At 37.8% G+C, this 22,969-nt stretch overlaps 1 protein-coding gene across 4 annotated transcripts in view; it reads right to left on the reverse strand.

The window, feature by feature from the left end:
- Positions 1-22,969, reverse strand: part of SDCBP (syndecan binding protein) — a 33,662-nt gene that overhangs the window by 5,983 nt on the left and 4,710 nt on the right. For 2 of the 4 annotated variants that reach the window (XM_033125833.1, XM_033125834.1), the window contains exons 2-5: positions 12,935-13,000; positions 7,857-7,935; positions 6,236-6,345; positions 805-963 (exon numbers count right to left, since the gene is read on the reverse strand). In XM_033125833.1, the coding sequence (XP_032981724.1) occupies positions 805-963; positions 6,236-6,345; positions 7,857-7,935; positions 12,935-12,985 (399 nt within the window). In that variant the 5' untranslated portion in view covers positions 12,986-13,000. Of the gene's footprint in view, positions 1-804; positions 967-6,235; positions 6,346-7,856; positions 7,936-12,934; positions 13,001-22,969 lie in introns of all 4 variants that reach the window. The other 2 variants (XM_033125830.1, XM_033125831.1) reach the window with 1 other exon arrangement.

Below are 22,969 nucleotides of genomic sequence, written 5' to 3' on the forward strand. Positions count from 1 at the left end.
ACTACGAGTGTGCAAAGACATCAACGCCCTCAGCCCTCTGGGGAGGCAGGCAAGATTGGGGCTTCCTGCCAGCAGCAGCCTCGGCCATTTCCCACAATGTGCCATGCTCATTTCCTGTGTGAAAAGACTGGGCACAATGAGCTGAGACTTCGAGACTAAAAAGGAATCCAAACAGGCAATGCCTACAACCATACTGGGGTAAAGATGGGGTATATCCTCAATCTTGAACGCTTTCTCACAGTAACCCTGTTTGATTTCTCCAGTAAAGTTAAGAGGAGAGGTAGTGTCATTACAAAGTAATGGCTGCCCTAATTAGAAAGCCACCTTTGCTCAGAAATGACCTATTAAATTCAAATTGAAGGACGGAAATAACAAAACTGTTAAACCTCTTCCCAAGTTAAATGATCATCATTTGGTATAAAAATACTCATTGTAAGACCACTGATTCTCACTGGTCAGTCTTTTCTTAACTTCTACATATGTTGCCCTATTTCAATGCCAGACCTCTATTCATATGAACTATGTTGTAATATGTACAGACCAGTAAACTTTATTCCAGGGAGAAGACTCAAAAAAGAAAAAAATATATGCACACATAATAACGTTGGAAGTCCCAACTCTGCCTCTTAGAACAGGGCATCTCTCCAAGTGGAAAAATTTAAGTTAGCAGATTTAAAATATTCTCAATTATAAATACGCCACTATAGCTAATTAAAGCATTTCATTTTATATTATTCTAACATTGATCACTTAATATCCTATAAGCTATTTAGACAAACTCAAATAGACATTAAAAATACTTACATTATCTACAGATTTCAGCCTGAGCCCAATTTTTCCATCTTGATCCTTACACAAAATGACTTCACGAATCCCTTGCTTAATTTCTGCTCTACGAATTCCAACATCATTACCAGTTACAGGAGCCACCATGTAGTTCATACTGGAAGATCTTGCTACCAACTGCTGACAAAAACATACAATGTGTCAATATTTACAAACATTTTCCATGAAAAAAGTCTAAAATGATAAATAACTTGAATATACTCAGCTGTGGCTTCCCAAAAAGTAATCAGGAAATTATTTTCTTCAGATAAGGTTTGATTTATGCAAAAATGATGCTGGTTTTTACTTACTAATTCTCCAGGTAACGTATTCCCACATTTACCATCTCCGGTAGATCCAATGGCTTACTCTCTGTCTGCAGCCTTCTGAGTTCACTGCCATTTATTTCATGTGTATTTTGGTTTGTCTTCAACTCAAATGTATTATCCTTGAACTTAAAGGCCGTATCATATTTTTGAAACTAACGCAACATTTTCCAGAGGGCTCTTTTATATGGCCTGGTTCTTAGCAATCTAGTTACCCTTTCAGAGTTTTTATAAAAGAGCAACCTTCTCACCTCCCAGTGCCACTGTGAGGATTAAAAGAAGTGCATGTTACATGAGTGCTGGCACAGAGGACTAATATTATTTCTCGTCCCCTTTAATAAATACCTGTGGATTACCCAATTGTAGGCACAAACGAGAATACCTAACTTAGGGACTCATGTCAGGTACCATATATATTTCAAGTTTCTTGTATTTTTCAAGTTTTCTTGACTAAAACTGGTTTCTTATTTTCTCAACTAAAAAGACAGTGAAGGAAGAGCTCGCCAAGACCTCTTAATTGGAATCTGTCATAAAGAGCTCTGATCAACCTCCATTCCTCAGAGTGGCAATGACAAGGAAAGAGGAACCTTAGCTACATATACACCATGGATTGCAAACTTTTTTTTTTCAGAACTCAAAGCTGACAGTCTACCAGGAGTAACACACACACCACATACAACTATACTAGAAATCAGAACACAGTGCCAGAAACTATTATTTATGAAGGATTACAAAGATTCAAAAGAAATAGCTATGAGACAAAGGAAAATTAGTAATAGCATAGAAAAACAAAAACTTCAGATGCAAATGAATATTTAGTTTCGCTGGAGTACAGAACAAACGGGAGGCTTTTACAGTAGGTTTAATTTTTGGAAAAGAAATCTTTATTTTTTCCAGCAAGTATTTTAAGTACCTACATGAGTTCTTACTTACTGTTGCCATTCTCAACACCACCACATTACCTCTGCCCCCTCTGCCATCCTAAGCAATCAACCATCTCTGGAAGGGCCACTACGATGACCTTCTAGACAGTCTCTCTGCTTCGACTCTTGCCCTTCTACTATCCAATCTCCACAGAGCAAGCACAGAAATCTTTTTTAAAAAAAATCAGATTATGCCACTCCCACAACTCAGCTCCCAACCCTACAGGGGTCTCCAAGGCCACAGACGCCTGGCACTGACCACCTGCCTCCCATGCCATCTGCTCACGTTCTGCCTTGTTTCCTCTGCCCATCACTGAGAGGCCCTGTCTCTCAGGTGTACAAAGTTCATTTCTGCCTGAAGTCCTTTGAGTTCTGGCTATACTGTACGGAATGTTCTCCCCCCAGATATTCACGCCTCACTCCCTCATTTCATTCAGCTCTCTGCTCAAATGTCAGCCGTTCAGAGAGAACGTACATCCTTGCCACAGTGAAATATAGCCCTGGCAGACTATTCACTGACTCTTCTTCCACATGTCGTAAGTATTGGTTTATTTGTTTAGAATTCTGAGTTTCACTCGCGTGGGGAGGGGCAGGGCACTGGTTCGCTCTCCTAACTGTTCTACCACACGCAGCACAGTGCCTGGTGTGGGCGACTTCTTAAGCTATTGGCTCTCATCTCCACTCAGTTAAGGTGCCTGGGGAAGAGGTTGAGCAGCTGGGCTTCGACCTTGCAGGATACAATATAAGCTTTGAATGAGCAACCAAACACATAATGTACTTTCTTACAAGGTCCAAATATAAGGTCTAGACACCAAGGCGTGGCCACGGGAATGTTCCCTCTATACACCCATGCATAAAACCCTTGCATCCCATCCCCCATCTTTGAGCTTTGCAGTTTGGAGGTCTTACTTACAAGGGAGAAATGCCTCCAGCAGGGGACCCAACAGTCTTTCCCTTGTATAAGAAGACTGCCACCTAATTGCTTTTGACTCACATGCCACTGAAACAAAGGCAAGAAGAAGTTACTGACCAGGCTAGGGTGGTTAATTCTGGTTACCGAGAGGAAACTGGGTTGCTGCCAGGTAATGAGTTCCAGACTATATTTGGAACCCAGAAGATGCCTTTTAGGTCTTCCATGTCCAACAGTAAAATTAATAGAAAAGCAGACTTCTGCTTGCAGTCATGATGGAGCCAGACTGACCTCCTGCCATAAACTAGAAAACTGGAAACATAAGAGGCAAGCATTTTTGGACAGTGGACAACAGGCAGCGTAGGACAGTGATCCCCGAGAGGGGAAGCACACGAGGGGAGCCCTAGCATCACCGGCTTTCTGCCCCGAGCACGGAGGTCCGAACCCCATGCAGCACACCATGCTCTTGATGAGCTGAGGAGACCAAGACCAGAGGTCAGGAGGCTGAAGCAGCTTGTAAAGCAGCTAGAATTTTCAGGGCTGAGCTCCAGACAGCCCGAGTCTGCTGCTGAATACTAGTCCGAGTACATGTGAGGTGAAGCTCCACAAGCCAGGCAGGAAGCTGCAGCTGAACATTTCCTGAAGCTCACACAGGTTGGGAGACATTCATGCTCCCACCAGCCAGAGCAGACTCCTCAGGGCATTCAGTGGAGAACCTAGAGGGGACACACTTCTTTAGTAGGGGGGCTCCACTAGCCCTACAGTAGAGGATACTTCAGACCTACCCCAGGAAAGTGTATAAACAAGCCCTAGAAGGATCAAGCTGATGCACAAGTAACTTAATTGCCTGCCAGAAACCCGCTGACAAAGTGGCCGACACTCTTGAAAGAAATACAACATAATCCAGCACCTAACAACAAAAAATTCACAATGTCCAAATTCAATTAAAAAAATAGGTGGTGTGCGAACAAGCAAGAAAATGTAACCCATAATCAGAAGAAACGTCAATAGAAGGATCTGGAAATTACAGCTCATGAAATTAGCATGCAAATTTTTAAAACAGCTACTATAAAAATATGCTCAATATGCTAAAGGATTTAAAGGAAACAATGAATGAGGAGAGAAATAGAAGACATAAAAACCAGATGGAACATCTAGAGAAGAAAAACACAACATGTGAAATGAAAAATTCACTAGATGGAAAGAGTTAATAGAAATCTCCAGCAAGAAATTAAAAGAAAAAAGAAAAAAAAAGGTAGGGCACTACAGAGCCCTGGTGATTCAGACACTTCAGAGATGAAGGTTCAGGTTAACCCACTAGGTATTAAAAAAGAAAGGACCAGAAGAATGTGAAGTAGACACAGGGAGTCTCCATACTGACTCGGGCCTCCTGACCAGTTACCACAATAAGAATCACAGCAGCTGTGATCCCCTTCTCTGCTGTATCTATACATTTTCTGTACACAGAGCAATTAACTGTTTTGTTTTTCCCTACTTCCTTTTACATTAATACAAGAAATAGTGTTTAACTTTATATTTTTATCTTTGGTTAAAAAAATACTTATCTGGGAGTGTGAATACTTAGGGGATAATAAATATTGCACAGTAATCAATCCCATGGACCACCGCCCAGAAATGGCCACAATAACTGGTACTGTCCCATGTGGGGGAAAGGGGAAGAGGAACTTCGAGATATCAGAGGTAACTGGCTTGATTTTATGCACCCTGACTAAAGAATGACTTCTATATTTCTACAAATTTGTAAAGTAATACAGAAAACAAGAATATGCGACAGAGACCATGTGTGGCCAGCAAAACCTAAAATACTATGGGTCCCTTAATAGAAAATGTTTGCTCAACCTCAATTTTATAAAGAATTGCATCTTTTAAGTGGAAAGTATAAAGTTGTTATTGCTGTCTTGTGAACTCAGAGTATTTGTAGAAGTGTGTGGACATACTGAGTAGTCAAAGATGCAGGCAGTGCTAAGTAAAAAGCTACTGTCCGTCAGCTGCAAACCCACCCTTCTAGATGCTAGCTAGTAACGCTGGGGGTTAAAATGTGCAAATTACATTTTCCTTTGTCAGCGGGTTTCTGGTTAGCATCCACCACATGAGGCACTAGAGGGAGACCGGAAAGCTGGAAGAGGGATAAGTGTCTTGTTCCTTCCTCTTCCTGTCACCACTGCCTGGTGGCAGCAGTTAACTCCATTCTCCAGCTCTTATGACATTCCCAAAACCGGCCTCAGTGCAACCCCTCTGAGGTACCAGCACTGTCAACGGTGTGCTCTCTGCCAAGGTCTGAGGCCCAGCTCCATGGAGCAGGTCCCCCACACTTCTAGGTTCTGATAACTCCGATCTCTGCCCTGTGGTACTCCAATCCTAAGAGGAACAGCTACTTTCTGCAATTACGGATGTATTCCATTATTGCTTTTTTCAATTCTTAATCCTCTTTGTCTAATTTCTTAAATTACCTCTGTTGAAATACCTACTGTGATTTCTGTTTTCCCAACTGACCTCTAACTGATGCAAGTTTTCAAAAATATTTGGCAAATAAACAAACACCAGCTACTGTATTAAACACTGGGGTTACGGCAACAAGACAGACATGCACCCTGTTTTCATGAAGTGTTTAACTGTAATTGTTAAGTGCTACTAAGTACTACGGCCTTATAGCAATGACCTTAATAAAAGGCAAGATACAGCATATTTAAGTCTAGAACTTGGGGTTTAATTATAAGGAACTTTAGACCTTGAAATGTTAAAAGATTATGAGCAAAATAAGGACATGATAGACCCTGTACTTCAGGATGATTACTCTAGTAGCAGCTAGTAAGCACTGTTTGTTGTAAGAAGTTAAAAGAGGAGGTATGAGAGACTACTGTAATGACCTAGGTTAGAAGTATAGAAACCCTGAGGAGGGTTACAGTAGGACTGGGATGGATAAAATGAATACAGGAAATGTGGTGGAGACAGCATCACTAGGTCTTAGTAACGGACTACATGCAGAAGACAAAGGAGAATGGACTAGTCAAGGCGTAATAAGAATTTTTAACTCCTAAGAAATTAGAAAAGTGGTAACAGCACAAAAGAAAGTAGACTACTTAGAAGTAATATTCAGAAGGCTGTCTAAAATTTCTGACAAAAGAAATCAACGGTAAAGTTATGCATCTGTAAATTAGCCACAAAAAGAACTTATACCTATGTATAAAGCACGATTTTATGTAATTCAAAATTAATTACACAATACATACCCCCTGAGTTGGTGCTCCAGGGACCATGGCCATATTTGCATGTATCTCCTCTTCATTTAAACTCAAGCCCATGTACTGAGAGAGCTCCGGATACAATTTAGGATAGAGATCTGATATAAATAAATCAATGAATAAAGAAAAAAATTCAAATGAAATATTTTTGAAAAGAATATTAAAAATAAAAACTCTTTTATAATGGACTTCTACTTATGTTTAAAAAGTTACATTAATTTATAATTCTAGGATGAATTTGAATTAGCAAATTGGAAAAGCACTTCCCTGTCTCTGTAATGACAATCAGAAATGGAAAATATAGAAACAGTTTAATGTGGGGCCGGCCCGGTGGCTCAGACGGTTGGAGCACCGTGTTCCTGACGCCAAGGTCACCGGTTCAATTCCCACATGGGCCAGTGACTGCGCCCTCTACAGCTAAGATTGTGAACAACGGCTCTCCCTGGAGCTGGGCTGCCGTGAGCAGCCACAGGTTGGCGTGAGCGACCGTGGGCTACTGTGTGCTGCCCGGGCAGTCAGTATGAGTGGCCGGCAACCATTGTGAGCTGCCGTTGGCTGCTGTGTGCTGCTGTGGGCTACCATGTGGTGCCATGAGTGGCCACCGAGTGGCCGGCAACCATTGTGAGCTGCCGTTGGCTGCTGTGTGCTGCCGTGGGCTACCATGTGGTGCCATGAGTGGCCGGTGGCCGGCTAGCAGCTGGTAAGAGCTACTGTGAGCGGCCATCTTTCCTTTTTCTTAAAATAAACCAATTTGGTTAGCAATTTTGTAAACATACCACTGATTCTCCAATATAGAACAACTGACAAAAATGTCAAGGCAGCTATTTTATAATCCATTCAGTAAAAATGGCTATGAAACGATTCTTCTGCATTAAGTACAATTTTTTTAAAAATCAAAGCTTGTAAATTTATTTAGTGTCATGTTATTTTAAGAATGTTAACCACATTCCAAAGAAATCTTAAATACTGTTAATATTTAAATATTAACAGTATTTAACTTAGTGGTAGAGTCAAGTACTATTTCCAAAAGCTCTTTTTCACATGAATTTTTTAAAAAAAAAAGACTTAAAATGGATTTTCTGAAACAAACAATGTTATAGTTATAAGACGAGAGGCCACAAAAACCTACTTAACACTCTTTTTGTATCTTAAGTCCTATTATTTATGGTCTCTCTCCTGAATTCCTATGAACTCAAAAGGAAAAGAGACTGAAGAGAAAGACATGGAGAGATTCCAGGATTTGGGAAGGTTACCCCAAAAGAAGGTGGTTGGAAATTCTCCCACTCCAAAATAGAAGACAGTTCAGGAAGTTGAAGAGCAGTCGTATGGGCACAGTTCACATAAATGAATCAGTCATAAGTTAGGATCTTATGAAGACTAAAATTTCATTTAATTAACGTAATTTTCATTAAGCCATAAAACACATCTTCATAGCTCACTTTCTGATTAAAGGTTTATTTTTTTAAATAAACATTTTTTTCTTCTTACTACTAGAGCTCTAACCACCTATTTTATGCTGCATGATTTTTTTAAAAAATCTCGGATTCCCTATTTCAGCAAAAGAAAGACATTTCTATTCAAGGAAAATGAACCCAAAGTATAAACCTACTTCCATCTTGAAAGATGGGAGCAGAAGCTTCAGACAAAATTGCTGCGTTGGCAGGGTTTGCAGAAAAGGCACTTTGAGCCTGAAAAAGAAAAGAAGAAAATTCTAACAACAATATTATATATACATATTTAAAATTCTTGTATCATTTATAAGTTAAATTCAGTGCTTCCAAAAAGAAAAACACTGAAGTTGTATTCAAGAAAGTTCAATTTCAAATGCTTCAGCAATATACAGAGGGTGCCAAAATAAATGTATACACAGTTTAAGAGAGAAAAAAACTGTACTAAAATTGCAATACTCAATATATACCAATAACAAAAGATGAATACAAGTCACATTTGACTTCTGCAATTACAAGAGGTGCTCAAAGTGGTTACCATCAGCATAAATTTAATAGTTTTTTTCTTTCTTACAATGTGTATACATTTTTTGGCACCCTCTGTATTTTTCAAAGAAAATCTGCAAATCAAAAATATATTTCATATTCTAAATATTTTAACACCATGCACAAAAAACTTGACTAAGCACCATTCTACATATCTTATAACCAATATTTCATAGGGGTGCTGCAGATTAATAAATTAATATTTTCAAAATGTATAACAAAATGCATAGCTACCCATTTTCCATTATCTTTTATTAGTCTAAGTAAAAACATTTTATTTTCATAAGAAAAAGAGCTCAACTGTAATCACATAAAAAGTCATATGTTAGAAAACGCCTATACATTTAAATACCTATTAAGTTGCTAATATATATTTTGATACTTTAGCATATCCTATTGAAATAAGCGATCTTCACTTTAGCAAGTATAAGAAGGTGTTACACTATACTAAATTAAAAAACATTACAATGTATGAAAAACACATACTTTATCACTGAATAAAAGAATGATGATAAAAGAATATAATTTATAACTGTTAAGCAAACTTGCCAAAATCACTTTAACAATGTATATACATGAGCAAGTATGCCAGGAACTCCTCTCTGGGCTGCCTGTACAGCCCATGTCATATTAAGTATTCCACTGACAGAAATCCTTTCTCCGTTACAGACAGATCTGAGTTTCTGAACTAGCCATATGTCAGTTAGAGATAAGGTTGGTAATAAGTTGTATGCTCATCTCTAATATCACGTTTTATAAAAGCAGAAATATGTCGATTAAGTAATGTTATACTTTTATCCTAACCTAGCCCTAAAATTAACACCAAGAGTAGTCCCAAAGATCCTTGGAGCGGGGGCAACCGGATGGCTCAGCAGAGCACAAGCTCTTAACAACAAGGTTGCTGGTTCAATTCCCGCATGGGACGGTGGGCTGCGCCCCCTGCAACTAAAGACTGAAAATAACGACTGGACTTAGAGCTGAGCTGCGCCCTCCACAACTAGACTGAAGGACAACGACTTGACTTGGAGCAGATGGATCCTGGAAAAATACACTGTTCCCCAATATTCTCCAATAAAAAATTTAAGGAAAAAAAAGCCATTAGATCACTTCACTTTAAAAAAAAAAAAGATCCTTGGAGAGATCAAAGCTTAATTTAAGTAAGTACAGCCTATAAAAGCATTGAATGGTACTTCACTCATACGGAAGTGTTCATATGCGTGTTGTAAATGTTCTGATATGCGTGTTGAGTCATTTTTATTTTTTATAACTTGTCACATTCTAAGTTGAAATAAAAAGCAGCATGGAAATCTTTATAATGTTAAGTAACAATTCACAAACTTAAAATGTGTTGAATTTTTAAAGTTCTTTGACCAGGTATCAGCTGAAAGAAAACTAGCGCCCCAGATTACTTCTTGGATAATAGCTAAGAAAAAAAAAATACTGTTCTAAACTAAAAATGAGCTATCAAGTTATGAAAACACAAAACACATGGAGGAAACTTAAATTCATGTTACTAAGTGAAAGAAACCAGTCTAAAAAGGCTGACTACTGTAGAAGTCCAACTAAATGACATTCTGGAAAAGGTAAAACTATGGAGACAGTAAAAAGATCAGCACTTGTCAGGGATTAGTGAGGGGAGCGAGAGGAAAAGACAGCAGAGGATTTTTTAGGACAGTGGAAGTATCTGATATACAACAATTGATGGCTACATGTCATTATACATTTGTCAAAACCAAGAGTGTACAACATCAAGTGAACCCTGATGTAAATGAGGCACTCTGGGTGGTAACAATGTGTCAGTGTCAGTAAGCGATTGTGACAAATGCACCACACTGGTGAGGATGCCCACAGTGGGGAGGATGTGCTTTGTATATGGAGGGGAAGTAAAATGGAAACTCTTTTGTACCTTCCGGTCTATTTTGCTGTGAACCTGAAACTGCTCTAAAAGTTAGAATTTATTAATTAAAAAAAAATTTGTCCTTTTTAGATTGGTTATCATTTTCTATTCTTTCATTCATTGTTATTACTCTTATCCAAGGAATACTGAAGAATATATATATAAAAAGCTCTTTGCAAAGTTATATATTTAATTATTATGTAATCTGGAGGAATAATAGATGGTACAACAAAGGCTTAAGGACTATGAGTCATTAAATGCAGCAAATTGTTGCACACTTACTTGAATTTTCAAACTATTTAAAAAGTAACTGTGTGCTCCCCCAAGGAGCACAGTTACTGCCAGGGCATGCTGTCTCTGCCATTACTGAAAGTATGTGGAGGGACCACACTCATGGAGTCACCATTGCCAACCTCTGCTCACTGGGTTAGGAAACTGATGAGTACTGGATCTCTTTATCATTGTTTCTTAAAAGCGTTTTTTATATAGGTATAGAAATCACAGGCTCCTGTTAAGGATTCGTAATAGAGAGGTGCACCATCATGTGATGCTGAAAGCCACAGCCTAATGGGTATTGTAAAATAGTTTACAAAATATGAACTGCCAGTTCACTGGCAGCAATTTAGCTTTGCTACGATATAAAAGGCCAGAGGATGAGAAAATGAATACCACCTCTGCAGGGGCATCTCAAGAACAAAAATAAACCTAAGTATCAACTACCATGAAAAATGAACAGAGAAAGAAAACAGTTCAAGACTTTGGTAACTAGGTTAGGAATATTTTTAATCCAGTGAGAATACAAACAAACAAAACAGAAAACAAAATGTTTCCCCCTCTTTACTCATTGTTATATCTCCAAGCCACTAAACTTCTGCTCAAAACATAAAAGGTCTTCCACTGGAAATATCCATATAATTTGCTTCTCCTTAAAGAGGTCAGCCTGATGTAGGCTGCAGCCCTCTTTTATTTCCCAATCCACTATTTGTCAATATCAACTCTTTTCTTCTTTTTCTGCTGTTTTAAAAATCAAAAACCTCTGCTTGAAGTGATCTGTGGTTAATTTAGAGAGTTCGATTCCATAAAAATGAACATAAAAGAAGAAAAGATTAGTGATTCATTCGTTCCATCCATCTGCAAATCCTTATCAGTTCATGCTCTGATGTCATATTACTGGCTACATTAATGGTTGTCATTCTTCTTTTTTTTTTCCCCTCTTTTTTCCCTTCCCCCTTTCCCTCCAACTTCGAGTCAAGCCGTTGTTCTGTCTAGTTGTAGGGGACGCAGCTCACCGGCCCATGTGGGAATCAAACAAGCTACCGCGGTGTTATGACCGCAGAGCGTCAACCATCTGAGCCGCCCGGACGCCCCATTCATTGTTATTCTTGAAGTCTAAATATTTCAGATAAAGGCTTTTTAAAAAGAAAATGTGTTTGTTTAGATGAACTTTGTGGAAATAAAAACCACATGAGAAAAGTACTGACAAAATACTGAAGAAGGAAGTGATAGAGCATTTAAGATGACTGAACAGGCCACTTAAAATTGTGAGGCATCAAAGCCTAGGCAGCTGAACAGCAGATTTCAGAGATTTTACAAACCACATTTTAATATCCACAGTGGATTTATGATGGAAAATATGTGTTTACTGGTCTACCCCCCTATTCACCCAATCATTACTACAAAGTTAATCATTCCAGCTACATATTTGTTATTACTGCTAGAATTTTTTTCACCCTGAATAGGTCAACAGGTTGCTTTAAAAACACTTACATTCTTGAGATTGCTTAAGACTTCTCACAAGTTTGAAATAAACACTTTATGCTCATTTAATAATTATTCGGAAGTAAATCTCACTTAAGAGTAAACTGAGGTCAAGGTCTCAAGTAAAATGATCTTTAAGGTAAGAAACTTTGAAGTAAAAACAACTCAAAAAAAATTTCATCACACTTATATTAAAAAGATTTTAGGAATAAAAAGGTACAAGACATTTATCTTGTCAAATTAAAAGAATAAATAACTGCTGAAAAAACTCTGAGTTTATAAGAGATCAAGGTGAAAGTAAACTGGAAACCAGATGGGTTCATTAAATACTACAAATGATCTCCGGTTAAAAAGAATAAAAATGTACAAAATAGCAAGAATTGACCCCAGTCTCAAACCTTCTTAAACAGAAGCACATCTCCAAAGCTAACACATGAAAGCACTACAAAAAGCTTTGCTTTTATGCAATTAGAAGTACTGTAATCTCTAACATAGTTATGTAAAGCATGGACCCGTGAAATGTGTGCTGCTTATATCTAAAAGGAAATAAATCACTATGCTTTCAGTGTGCTTTCCCACTACTACTCTCTATAAGCAACATGTACCTTCACTGTTTCTATAATTTTTAACTTCAAAGGCAAGGCAAAGAATTATTTTAAAGATTGGTCATATCTGAAGATCCAAAAGAACAACGTACTGATTTTAAACAAAACTAGAACATGTAAAAAGTTGGAGTGTATTTCACCAATTCGTATGTTGTATTGAATTTAAATTTTAGTCATAAAATCAAGTTATCTTTGAATAGTTTAAGTCCAGTTTTAAAGAAATAATATCCTATATCTATTCATTCACAGCGAAACGAAAAAGAATTGCTAGCTTTTCTGTAACTTTTTAGTCTGCAATTAATTGAGAAATAAAAGTGAATGAAGTGTAAAAGTGAACAAATACATCTATTTAAGCTTCATGCTTCACTTTAACTGACACTAAAACGTATGCCCTAGTACGGGGTGGGGGGGGAAGCACTTAAACAAAACATACCTGAATTACTTTGTCTACCTTCAGGTCTTCAAGAGATGGGTACAGAGACATTTTTGCAAGATTTTTCTAAAGAAAAAACAAAAAAATTTCGGATTCAAATTTCATTGAAATTTAAATAGTATGATAACCAGCAACATAGACATAAACGTGTAAATGTTTAACACAATAAGAAACATTTAATTGCAAAACACATGGAAAAAATGAACATTTAGGTTGTACTAAAAATTGTTAACTGATTAATGGTTACCAAACGACCTCACCCACCCTTACCACTATCAAAATATATCCATTACAGATTTTAAACTTCCCTTCAAGTACAATTCCCTTCATTTCAAAGTTTAGAAAAGCAGAGAACTGTTTTATGATCTACCTCATGTACACAAGTGCTTGGCAACTGAGGATTACATCCTTCTGTCAAAAAACTAAAAACAGCTCATATGCGATATCTATCTATAAAACCTCTATCACTAGGAAAAATATCCACGTACACACATATATACATATATATGTACAGTTGACCCTTGTCACTTATATTTCCACCTGCAGTTGGGAATACACGTACACAGACGGCTGACGTGAGTTACACTCGGATTTTCGACTTTGAGGGTGGTCTGGTCCTCTAAACCCCTCATTATTCAAGGTCAACTGTATATAGAAAAAACAATATACTGTATACCAACTGTTAGTTTTATCTTCAGGAGACATGAACAAAATACATAGTAAGGGAATGAGGCATAAGAGGGAAATTTTCACATTTTAAACATGTCAATATTATTCAATGCTGTTTAGTGACCATGATAACTTTTTGTAGTGATTTAAAACAAAAATTTCTAAAAGTATTCCAATGCTACGTATTTTGAAATTTTGTCTAGCTATATTGAGATGAATACTTGGTACTTTCTTTACACCCAGCATAAAAGAATATATCCTAAATTGGTAGAGGGATTGACATAGATTCTTGAGCCGGTTATCAATTTATTACCTCCCATCTCCAAATCCACCATTATTGACTTCTCTGTAAAAATGAAAGGCCTTTTAAATGTTGCTCTTTTGCCAAAGGGCATGATGTTAAGCTCTGTCAATAAACGGAGCTAGAGGTACCCTGGAGGAGGTTTTGCTCCAGCCAGGCTCCTGCAGTACCTGCTCTCTCTAGCATTAGCACCTGGCTCCAGGAGGGTCCAGCTTAAGGACCAGCCCCCTGCAGTGCACAGCTCACTCCCCTCCACCCACACTCAGCCGAGCAGCTTCCCAGCACGCTGCCACCAGCAAGGCATCTACCCCCGAGTAGCTCTCTCGGGCCACCCTCAAAGGGCTTGCAGCCAGTTCCAAAGTGCAGCACCTCCCTGTGAATGGCCTCCCCCAACACCCCAAAGGGAGGATTTCCAGTGAGTCTGGTATCTCAGCAACTTTACCATCCACTGAATGATGGCTGCACGCTTTCCAACAAGGCCTGGGTCTTCCTGTGGTACTCTATCTCAAGCCCTACGGTTAGCAGATGCTTGTTAAACCTGCTCTTCCTGTATTCATTAGGATCACTGCACTGTACATCTGAAGCTGAAGCTGAACGGTAATGAATGTCAACTGCAATTTTATATATATCTATAGTTACAAGAAGCGGAGTACAGCATTAGGAACAGAGACAGTAGAAACATAATGAAACATAATGGCTGTGTGCGATGGCAGAGGGGTAGTGGATGGGGGGAGTGGGGTTGTCACTGTGTGAGGGATAGAAATGATAAATGTCTAAGTATTACATTGTTTTGTGCACCGGAAACTAATAAAAAAATAAATTAAATTAAATTAAGAAGTCCTCTTTACTTTTTACTAGCCAATCCGTTTCTTCAATCATGGTATAGTTTGTAATTCTGTACATTAAACTTTCACTGTTCAATCTACCATATGGCTTCTGTCTCTTGGTTGAATGTTGGTTGAATGCTGAACAATAAGTTTTTTTTTTAATTGATACACTTCATACATCATAAAATCCACTATTTTAAAGTATACAATTAAATAGTTCTTCGTATATTCAGAGTTGTGCAACCATCCCTACCATCTAATATTAGAACATTTCATCAACCCCAAAAGAGACCCCCATGCTTACCCATTCTCCCCTTCCTCCAGCTCCAGGCAGGTACGAATCTACTTTCTGCTTCTTGATTTGTCTATTTTGGACATTTAATTTAGAATCACACAGTACGAGGTGTGATAAAAAATACGGTGAATGTTTAAATAAAAAAAATTATTATAGTAAAAGACACATTGCCATTAACCCCCCTCAAAATACTCCTCCTCATTTTGAACACACTTATCCCATCATTCTTGTCACTTTCTAAAGCAGTTCTGGAAGTCCTCTTTCATGAGTGTCTTTAGTTGTGCTGTTGTGGCTGCCTCCATGTCCTGAATCATTTTGACTTGGGGAAGAGCCAGAAGTTGCAAGGTGCCAGATCCGGTGAATAAGGTGGATGAGGACACACCGTAATGTCTTTATTTGACAGAAATTGCCACTCCAGACGCAATGTGTGACACAGAGCATTGTCATGATGGAGTATGATTTTCAGCACACTTTAAAACACACCTTATCTTAACCGTAGCTCACACCCGACTGCACCCAACAAGCTGAAACTTGTCACATACTGTTACTAAGGTTCAACGCACCGCTACCCGTATTGAAGATCCCTGCCTTTCCATTGGATGGCACTCGGCAGCCGTATTCACTGTATTTGGGGATCACAATGGAAAAGGTGTGTGTCACATATCGCTTCTGGAGTGGCAATTTCTGTCAAATAAAAACATTACGGTGTATCCTCATCCACCTTATTCACCGGATCTGGCACCGTGCGACTTCTGGCTCTTCCCAAAGTCAAAATGACCATAAGAGGTAAACGTTTTGAATCGATTCAGGACATCAAGGCAGCCATGACAGCGCAACTAATGATACTCACGAAAAAGGACTTCCAGAACTTCTTCAGAAAGTGGCAAGAATGATGGGATAAGTATGTTCAAAGCGAGAGGGAGTATTTTGAGAGGGATTAATGGCAATGTGTCTTTTACTGTATTTTTTTTTTAACTTAAATAGTCACCTTATTATTTGATCACACCTCATATTGTAGCTTTTTGTGTCTGGTTCCTTTCACTTACTCTAATGCTTTCAGGCTCATCCATGCTGCAGCATGTACTAGTGCTCCATTCTCTTTTGCGGCTGAGTAACAACATTCCATTGTACGGATGTGTCTCATTTTGGGTATCCATTCATCACGAATCAATGACACTCTGAGTTGGTTTCACTTTTTGATTATTATGAATAATGCTGCTAATAATAGAAATAAACATTTACATCCAAGTTTTGTGTAAACATATACGTTTAATTCACTTGGTATTCAGCTAATAGTATATCTCTTGGGCCATATAGTGACTCTATGTTTAACTTTTTAAGGAACTACCAAACTGGTTTCCAAAGTTCTTTACATGTTTACATTTTACATTCCCACCAGCAACATACAAGGGAGGGTTCCAATTTCTCCATATCCTCACTCCAGAAGTGATGGAATTACAGAAGTAATTTCAGTTTAAAACTTAAACATAATTGCAAAAACCGCAATTACTTTTGCACCAACCTAATATTATGTCTTTTTTTATTACAGCCATCCTAGTAGATGTAAACTGGCATCTCAGCATAGTTCTGATTTATTTTCCTAATGACTAATGATACTGAACATCTTTCAGTGTTTATTGGCCATTTGTATATCTTCTTTGGAGAAATGTCCATTCAAATCCTTTGCCCATTTTATTTATTTTTCTTGCCTAATTGCCCTGGGCTAGAACCTCCAATAAAATGTTGAACAGAAGTGGACTGACACAGTTTTTAAAGGGAAAATGGGAAACGGTTTTCCCCATTTAGTGAATGAAATGCAAATTCTTGAGAAAGCACAATCAAATATGGCTCAATTCTATTAATCCAGGAAAACAAAATGGTGTTCATTTCTGTTTCTTAATGGATTGGTTCCCTAGCACCTTTTCCTTTAAATACATTTTATTTAAATGTTCAACCGTTTTATCAATATCATAGACAAAATCATTTTAAATTCACTGGAACAAATGTTGACTGGCAATCTAGCACTATTTCTATTTTTAGTTCTGCCACTAGCTACCTACAAGATCCCACTTTCCTCATGAAAAATGAACTGGATGAGTGGTTCATTTCAAAACTCAATGAATAGTTACCTAATTTTTTCCCCCACAGAAGCTTTTCTTCAAACAAATATTAACTGAAGTTGTCTGAACAACTCTGAGGTCACTTATATGTCCACAGACTCAGGCCAGGAAGACAAATGGGCTTTTCAGATTTTTTAATAACAAGTATCACCCCAACTACCACTTTCTTAAAAATTTAGTTTCAGGTTTGCTCTAAGTATCTTGACCTTAATTAACTTTCACCATTCTTCTAAAATGTAAAGAATTCCTCAATGATTTTACCTCAAATCATTTTCTTAGCCTCATTTCATCCAAGTTCTTTCCAAGGATTACAGTGTTCTAGCCACAAACTACTTGTTCTTTCCCACCCAGGTCAAGGGCTTCTGTGCCTCCATATCTTTAGAAAAACTGCTTCCTCTTTCTTTCAGGACTTCTCTATCAAAATCCTAGTCAAGAGCCACTTCTCTTTGATGACCTCAGTCTGATGTTATTTGTTTTTCTCAGTTTAGCAGTTTCACTCTGCCTTACATTAGCCAATTTATGCTTATCTCTGTTACCTGAGGTCCACATTTAATTTCTTATTTATATTCCCTGATGCCTTATCCTGAAAGGAATCGAATGTTTATTAAATATTTTGACCAACATTATCAAAATAATAGCAAACAAGATATTTTTAAAACATTGAAAAATTCATATTATCTTGCAGGTCTACAATTCTGAACACTGTTAAAACCATTCCAGGAAAATAATACATTTTTATACTATTTTTCTGAAGAGTTCCATTAACTCATTTGTATATTATATTTAAATCTTTGACCTAATGCTAAGTGTCAAAAATACTTAGCCCTTTTGAAGAACCACAAAGTTCCTCTTGAAAAATCCTTTCAAATACGGTTGGAATTTCAGAATGACCCATAATGAGATTTACGGGGATCCTGAAAATAATTCTATTAAGTCAGTGTGAGAATTCTCATTTTACCCTCACTTAAAACTCCTATCAAACACTATTGCTGTACAAACTACACTATAGAATTTGGTTTCTAGGCCCTCCCTTCAGCTGACTGAGTAATCAATAATAAGATACAGTTCCCACTGCTCCTGAGATCAGTAGGCAAAACACCTTGCCATCTACCACAGTTGGAGTGCAACATTCCTGACTGTAACAGCTTTGTTTCATTGGTCTAATTCCTGGGAAAAAACTAGTGTTCTACAACTACCGCTAAACCAGGTTTGGCCCCTCTAAGCTCCCTGCCACCTCCTTGACTCTTCTCATACCTCATGAAAGGCCTCGACACCTAATGCGTCCTTAGGCTTTAGAAAATAACCCTGGAATTAGTTTCTACTAAGAAGTTTCTCAGTGTAGTAGTTTCAGAGTTTCTTTAGAACATCTGAAGATAAAAAATACCTGACTATTCTGCCTCACTATCAAGTTTCCCATTTGACCCTTCACCCCCTCGGGACAATGTCCGGGAAACTTCCTTGGAGTCTTTGAATATGCGCAAAGGCCTCCATATCGCAAATATGTATGCGACATTTTGGAACATTTAATTTGCTTTCTGGATGCAACACTCTGATTAATGAAGTAGCAAACATACTAGTAAAGTTGTCCAGATAACATCACCTGGAACAGCAATAGTCATTTTCTGAGTTGCTGACCTCACTGCTTTTCTCAAAGGACCCACTACAACTGGCCTCCCTTTTTAAAAATGATGTGTGATTGTTTAAGTAAAATAATGTGTGTTTGCTTGATCTGAACTGTTAAAAAGAAATCCTGGAATGATGAAAACTTAGTATTGTTCCAGTTTTTGTAGCTGCCACCCATGGGATGGATACCTCTTGACTGCCTGGTTCCAAGTGGCCAGCAGGGCTTACATTCAAGGGTCCCATAGGACTGAAACGTACCTGTCTGTGAAAGAGATCTATTAGCTTATCCTAACAGCTGTGGCCTGAGGGACCGTTTCCTAATTAAACACACATTTATGGGCGGACTACAATTCTCTCCAGAGACAGGGAGGCCAGTGGGCGCCATCTTTGCGCTCTCCCTCTGCCCTATCACAGGTTGCCAGTGATTCCTAGAAAGGATCTAGTGTACATGTCTGGAACACTGGCCTTTGTGGCTGCCACCCATAGGGCACATCCCTGGTGGCCAGTAGGGCTTGTATTCACAGGTGCAACAGGACAGTACCTGTGGGGACAGAGCCCCAAAAAGCAGTTTCCAGGCTCTCGGCCTCACATAGAAAGGTGCTGGCTCAGGTAGTAAATGGCCATCGACTGTGATCAAATGGCCATCAGCTGTGGCTAACTGGCCGTCAGCTGTAACCAGTGAGCCATTGGCCACTAATATAACTGCCGTGGCTATGCTAGCAGCAAATGGGGGCTAGCAAGAAGATGGTGGCTGAGCCTGCAAGCGGCGCAGTGAGGGTTGAGAATTGTGTGGCTCCTGGTTTCTGTGTCTCCAACCCAGCCGCCAATGAGAGTATGGTGGTGTGACTCCCCTACCTATGGCTCCGTGGGTGTTCCTTTTTGGCCTAGCCATGTCCTGCGTTCTTATGTGGGGAGCGGGAGCAGAGACCCCGCCGGACGCCCCGCATGACAGTACCAAATAAAGAAACAATTAACTGGGTATCATCCCAGGGCTCAGTACAAAGAGAGCAAACAGAAAAACACATCATCTACGGTCTTCCTCTAAAAAGGTATATTTGCATACTTTAAAAGCTGCAGCCGGAGCATCTGGCTTACATTCAAATTGAGCGTAGGTGCTGACTAAGATTATCTCCTTTGGGACACTGACGGATCAACTACTGGGAGCCACTACGAATAAAACAGTCTGCTGGGACAATTAAAAAGGTATGAGACAATTATGAGGGAGGGCAGGGTTGAAAGGTAAGATTTATCTCCTACATGAAGCCAGTCATTCAAGACTAGGAGAGGTGACTATTTATCTAATCATTGAAATCAACACAGAGTCAACGGAAAATTAGAAAATACAGGAATATGTTCCAACATAAAACCTCAGTAAAAGGTCTTAATGAAACCAAGGTAAGTGATTTACTTGATAAAGAGTTCAAAATAACTGTCATGAAGATTCTCACCAAGCTCAGTAGAACGATGGATGAACAAAGTGAGAATTTCAAAAGATGCAGAAAATACTAAAAAGTACCAAATAGAAGTCACAGAGCCGAAGAATACCATAACTTAACAGAAAAATATAATAGAGGGGTTCCACAGCAGACTAGATAAAGCAGAAGAAAGGATCAGTTAACTCAAAGACAGGGCAGTGGAATTCATCCAGTCAGAACAGCAAAAACATAATAATAAAAAAGAATGAAGATAGTTTAATGGGCTCATGAGCCAACATCAAGCAGACCAACATTCGCATTGTAAGGGTCCCAGAAGAAGGGACAGAAAACTTATTTCAAAAAATAATGGCTGAAAACTTCCCTAACCTGGAGAAGGAAACAGACATCCAGATCCAGGAAACCCAGGGAGTTCCAAAAATGATGAACTCAAAGAGAACCACACAAAGAAATATTATAATTAAAATGCCAAAGGTTAAAAACTGCCACCAAAAATACTTTACAGCTTGACAGCAAAGCTGTCCAGAACTAAAAAAGAGTTTTTCTGACCAGCAACAGTTAATGGACTTCATCACCACTAGATGAGCTATACAAGAAATGTTAAAGGGACTTGTTTAAGCTAAAACAAAAGGGCACTGATTAGTAACAGGAAAACATAAGTATAAATATCACTGGTAAAAGAAAGTGTATAGTAAAATTCATAATAATCTAATGTAAAGGAGGTAGATTAATCATTTATAAAGATAGCATGGATGATAAAAGACAAAAGTAAAAACAACTGTAACTACAATTTGTTAAGGAGTACACAAGACCAAAAAAAATGTAAATTGTGACATCAAAGACAAAACGTGTGGGGCGGTATTAAAATGTAGAGACAAGGATGCTCACTCTGGCACTTTCATTCAACATAGAATTAGACGTTATAGCCAGGGCAATTAGGCAAGAAAAGGAAACCAAAGGCATCCAAATCAGAAAGTAAAACTATCTCCATTTGCAGGTGACATGATGTCATCTATAGAAAACCCTAGAGACTCCACCAAAAAACTGTTAGAATAAATGAATTCAATAAAGCTGATGGATGTTAACAAGACTTACTGTTGTAATCATTTCTCATTACATGAAAATACTGAATCATGTTGTACACCTAAAACTAATTTGTTGTATGTCAATTATACCTGAATTTTAAAAATAAAGAAAAAATATAGTGTAAAAATTTTAAAAACCCCAAGTCCTAGCACCAAACTTGCCACCAACTTTCCAGGGTCTCAACTTAACATATGATACAGTAAATCAACAAATCTTTTCTGCAAAGCAAAAAAGACTAAGGACACGTTTGTTCTTTAAATGTCTGCTACTATAAGCTATATTCCTCTAACTCTTCAACAGAAAAGGGCTTGAACATTCTAGCTCCATAAATCATTTTCACAGGAATCCAGTATATCAAACTACTGTTTAAATATAGGAATAACCTAATTAGCTTCAATTAGTGTGAAAGAAAAATGGTACAAAACCTTTTTAATTTACACAGAAAAATAACTGAAATGCACACAGGGGCAATAACCTAAAGTTCTACCATATAGTAGCAAAGTAAAAACCACCTTAAGACCCTAAAACAGAGTTTCTTCAACTTTAAAGTCCATAATGATAATCTGGAAACCTTGTTAACAACACAGATTCCTGAGTCTTATCACCAGAAACCAAAACAGTAAGTCTGGAGTAGGGTCCAAAAAACAGTATCATCAGTGTCCAATGGACCCAATTTTAATGTTTTAGTTTCTTTTATCAGCAGTTTTATTTCATGACTTTTATTCTTAGAGATCTTACAAAGAAAAAAAGAGAACGAAAAATCTTTAAATAAAGTCAAGTCATTCTATCTTACAAATATCACAAAGGTTCAACTGGACCTTTTTATAAATCTAAGATCCATATGGGATCTTAGTGGACTTACTTTTCCCATATCTTGAAACATTTTGCTATTTTATCAATCTAGGAATTATTTCATCATTAGTCATCAGTTGTTCCCACCTAGGCTAAAAAGACTAAAATGACAAGAGGAACAAAAAGTAGGATCACCTAGAATAATGGTGCAATAGTGAAATAAATCATGGCATTATGTCATCCTTCAGTTTGTAGTGTCCAAAGTATTACATCCTCTTTCAAGAATGTATAAAGTCTGGAGACACCATCTTTGTAGCCTTTTTTCTAAAAAGTAATCATTGACCATGGTAGAAAATTTGGAGTTTTAAAATCTTTCACCCATGATGGCAGAGAGAAGAAAACTGAAAAAGGAAGACATGTATTAGACAAATTAGAAGATGACAAGTAGCTACATTCTAGAGTCTTACGACAATAAAAAAAAAATTGATCATATAAGCAAAAAAACCCTTGAGTTTTCACATAATAATATCTTAATTGAAGTTCCTCAAACTAAAAGAATCAATTGCTAAATAATACAGCAGTAATAAAAGAAATATGATTTTTCACTCAGTCATTCAGAAGGACTTTATCATGCAATATTTTGAAACAAGTTCCTGGATGCTATTTTATTTAAAGGATAGCACCATCTTCTTTGATCTTTTATATTTGTACACCAAAATTTACTTGGCGTGGTACATGGCCAAATGAAGCAGGTGTTTAAACAAGATGATTAGCAGGAAACAGTAGAGGTACTTTTAAAAACTCATTGCACTGATTATTGTATTTGATGTTTATAAGAGTATGAATAAAAATTACTTGCAAATATATAATGTAGAAGATGGTCATCCTC

The sequence above is a fragment of the Rhinolophus ferrumequinum genome, chromosome 14 (assembly GCF_004115265.2).
Source record: "Rhinolophus ferrumequinum isolate MPI-CBG mRhiFer1 chromosome 14, mRhiFer1_v1.p, whole genome shotgun sequence".
NCBI classification, from domain to species: Eukaryota; Metazoa; Chordata; class Mammalia; order Chiroptera; family Rhinolophidae; genus Rhinolophus; species Rhinolophus ferrumequinum.